The following is a 3,255-nucleotide window of genomic DNA, read 5'->3' on the forward strand; positions in this document are numbered from 1 at the left end:
TCAACTGATCACTGAAACTTCAGGGCGAAAATTTTCTTTTGTGAGTTCCAGATGCTTTCTCGGGTCGCAACGTTATTTTAACTTTGAGCAACGTCGCGACCAGGAATCAATCATCGTTCAACTTTAAAACAACGTTGTGTGCCTGCTGAGAGGTATATGTTTTATGGTAACTTTATTTGTTCGAGTATTTTTTGGGACAACGTATTTATAAAGGAATACAGCCTCAAACAAGCAAATAATGCTTGACATCAATAAAGCAGTGTCATAGATATAACGTAGTGGAAGAGAATAGGGCTTGGTGAGAGAGATTACTACACACTCAGATACCAGTTATGTTACAACCAGTTGTTTCCGAACCCGAGTAATTGACCCATCTTAGTCTTGAAGCTATAATTCATATATATTCGGATTATCAGAAGAATTAAACTTCTGCTTCAAGGCCGAGTTCTCGTGTAGTTTGTTTGTTTGTTTCTCGCCTACAGGTGGTTGTGAGAAATAAAATACCAACTATTCCCTCTCAGCAGTCTCGGGTACCAGGATAGGAAGCGTTGTATGTGGAACCTGTGCTTCTGAGTCATGATTTCTCAAGTTTTCTGTTTGTTTTCAACATGTCTACCATTGCAGAGAAGAAACTGCAGCTGTATGATGGGGGCATTCATCACATCGCCTGTGTACAACGCTGGCGACTAGCGGCGAAGTGCGCGGTCGGTGCATGGTTGAAGTGTCCACTGGCTCCAGACAGGGTCAACATCAGAGGTAAGGGTTTTGTTGAAACGTCCTACGGATCTTAACAGGGTTAATTCAGAGGCAAGGGTCTTGTTTGAGAATCTACCGGATCCAAACAATGTAAAGATCAGAGGTAATGTTTTTGTTGCAACGTCTACTATTCCAAACGGACTCAAGATCAGAGGTAAGGGTTTTGTTGGAGCATCCGCTGAATCCAAACGGAGTCAACCTCAGAGGTAAGTGTTTTTCTTGGAGAATCCACTAAATCCAAACGGAGTCAACATCCGAGGTAAGGGTTTTGTTGGAGCATCCACTGTATCCAAACGGAGTAAAGATGAGAGGTAATGGTTTTGTTTGAGAATACACTGGATTCAAACGGAGTCAACATCAGAGGTAAGGATTTTGTTGGCGCATCCAATGAATCCAAACGGAGTCAACATCAGACAGAGTCAAGATGAGAAGTAAGGTTTTTGTTGGAGCATCCTACGGATCCACCTCTGAATCACCAGTGTTGGAGTGTCCACATGCTTCAAACAAGGACTTGTGTTGAAATGTTCACAGAATTCAAATATAAACAAAATAGAGGTCAAGGTATTTTTGGAGCTTCAAACATGAAAAAAGCAGAGGTTAGAATTTCACTGGAGCATCCACAGGATCCAAAGAGGGACAGATTCAGAGTTTAGGGTTTGTCCACAAGTTTCATACAGGTTCAGAATCACAGGTAATGGCATTTCAAGTGTGTGAGTAGCGCTTAGTTTCCATCAAGTCGATCAATCAGCAGAAGTATTAGGATATTGTCACAGCTACACATATTCATCAGATGCTGAATTTACAGCACTATAAAAAAGCATTCATTTGGTCTTCTTACTGGAAAACATCCGAGGGTGATTGGATTTTGACCTTCCTGTCATTTGGTACAATAACCGTCAACATCAAGGTGAATGAAGTATGCATAGCCGGAAATATAAGGAAGACTCATCTCAAACCAATTGTGCTGCATCGATAATTAATCAGTTCATCAAACTGTGACATGCATGTCTGACTTTGTAGTTAGTTGTCCAGCACGCCACAAATTGCAGTCAGTTGCCCAACACACTGTTTCAATAAGTGATTGAGCTTCATGTTAAACATTCAGCTGAAGAAAAGGGATACACGACTTTCCAAGCTGAGGGGGGCCAGATCCACCTGAAGAGATACAATGTGGGACGTACATGGGACGGAGCCTTAGAGATGTGCAGGTCTGACGGCGCCACACTGGTGAAGATAGACACCGCAGAGAAACAGGACATCGTCGGGGGCTTGTTCAAATTCAAGGACCACAATAACAAAAGTAAGTGACATTGACAGCATAGCTTCTGATTTCTACAGGTTTCTGGTTTCAACATGTGTGAGACTAATAACTCCACAATATCTAAGTCTAAGCAACCCATTTGTCCTGTAAAAGGCGACTATGATTTTCGTAAGAGTCGAGAAACGCGATCGGGTGGTCAGGCTCGCTGACTTGGTTTGATGCATGTCATTGTATCTGAATTGCATAGATCGATGCTCATGATGTCACCTACTAGAGTGTCAGGGGACATGATTTGATTATTTACAGATCGCCGCCATATAGCTGGAATATAGCTGGAACAAAAGATGTGTCAGTTACACAAACCAATCAATCACAGCCTCTAGTCTGTCACAACTCTTGTATGTCCCCTCCCGTCAGTTATACAGTATCATAACTTACAAACAGTTCAATCACCACCTTCTGTAAAACATATTCTCCCGTCAGTCATACAGTCGCGTCAGTCACACCAACCAATAAGTCACACCATCCGGTCAAGCACATTATTTCGTCAGTCACACGCTCTCGTGATTTACACAAAACATTAAGTTTTATCACGCCCTCCCGCCAATCACACCAACAAATCAGTCACATCCACCCTCTGGTCACTACCTCCAGAAAAAAACAAAATCTCCAATACTGTCGAGTATTCGAGTATTGTCGAGTACTCCCCACACACACACCCCCCACCACCCACACCCCACCCCCACCCCCACAAACACACACTCGCCCGTCAGTCACACCTGCCCCTCATTCCCTCCAGTTGGTGTTTCAGAGGAATCCTGGATTGGACTGCGGGACACAACCAGGTCAAACGCCTACAGATGGACTGACGGTTCCGTCCCGACGTACACGAACTGGTACAAAGGGGAGCCCAGCTTTACATATAGAGGCCAGGACGAGGACTGTGTCCAGATCCTTTTACTGATGTTTGGGTCCGCATGGAATGATGCTGACTGCAGTAAATTACGCTGGTTTGTGTGTGAAATGTGATTTAAACATGTTCACCAAATAATGCCTGCAGCACCTGCCTATCCAATCATCGTTCATCAGGGTGGAATGTCAACAGACAGACAAGCATTTCAGTTATAGCATGGCGTGAGAAGTGATGCAGATCTTAGACATAAGCAACTTTTAACATACACATCTATCCCTCTTACATTTAACTCTCTGTCACTAAGTACCAGTGTAACTGACGGCAC

At 43.5% G+C, this 3,255-nt stretch overlaps 1 protein-coding gene across 1 annotated transcript; it reads left to right on the forward strand.

Moving 5' to 3' along the window:
- The first annotated feature begins 608 nt into the window (after window positions 1-608).
- On the forward strand, window positions 609-3,046 carry LOC125377937 (low affinity immunoglobulin epsilon Fc receptor-like). The gene is made up of 3 exons (XM_048392050.1): window positions 609-756; window positions 1,862-2,056; window positions 2,829-3,046. Exons 1-3 carry the CDS (start codon window positions 609-611, stop codon window positions 3,044-3,046), a joined length of 561 nt encoding a protein of 186 aa, XP_048248007.1.
- The last annotated feature ends 209 nt before the right edge of the window (window positions 3,047-3,255 follow it).

This window comes from Haliotis rufescens, unplaced genomic scaffold (assembly GCF_023055435.1).
Source record: "Haliotis rufescens isolate VD_foot unplaced genomic scaffold, xgHalRufe1.0.p SCAF_107, whole genome shotgun sequence".
NCBI lineage: Eukaryota > Metazoa > Mollusca > Gastropoda > Lepetellida > Haliotidae > Haliotis > Haliotis rufescens.

Bases quoted from the DNA above. Each gene is read 5' to 3' on its own strand.
- LOC125377937 (XM_048392050.1), top strand. From the start codon at position 609: ATGTCTACCATTGCAGAGAAGAAACTGCAGCTGTATGATGGGGGCATT. The intron at 757-1,861 runs GTAAGGGTTTTG...TTAAACATTCAG, and splicing joins AGACAGGGTCAACATCAGAG to CTGAAGAAAAGGGATACACG. The intron at 2,057-2,828 runs GTAAGTGACATT...TTGGTGTTTCAG, and splicing joins CAAGGACCACAATAACAAAA to AGGAATCCTGGATTGGACTG.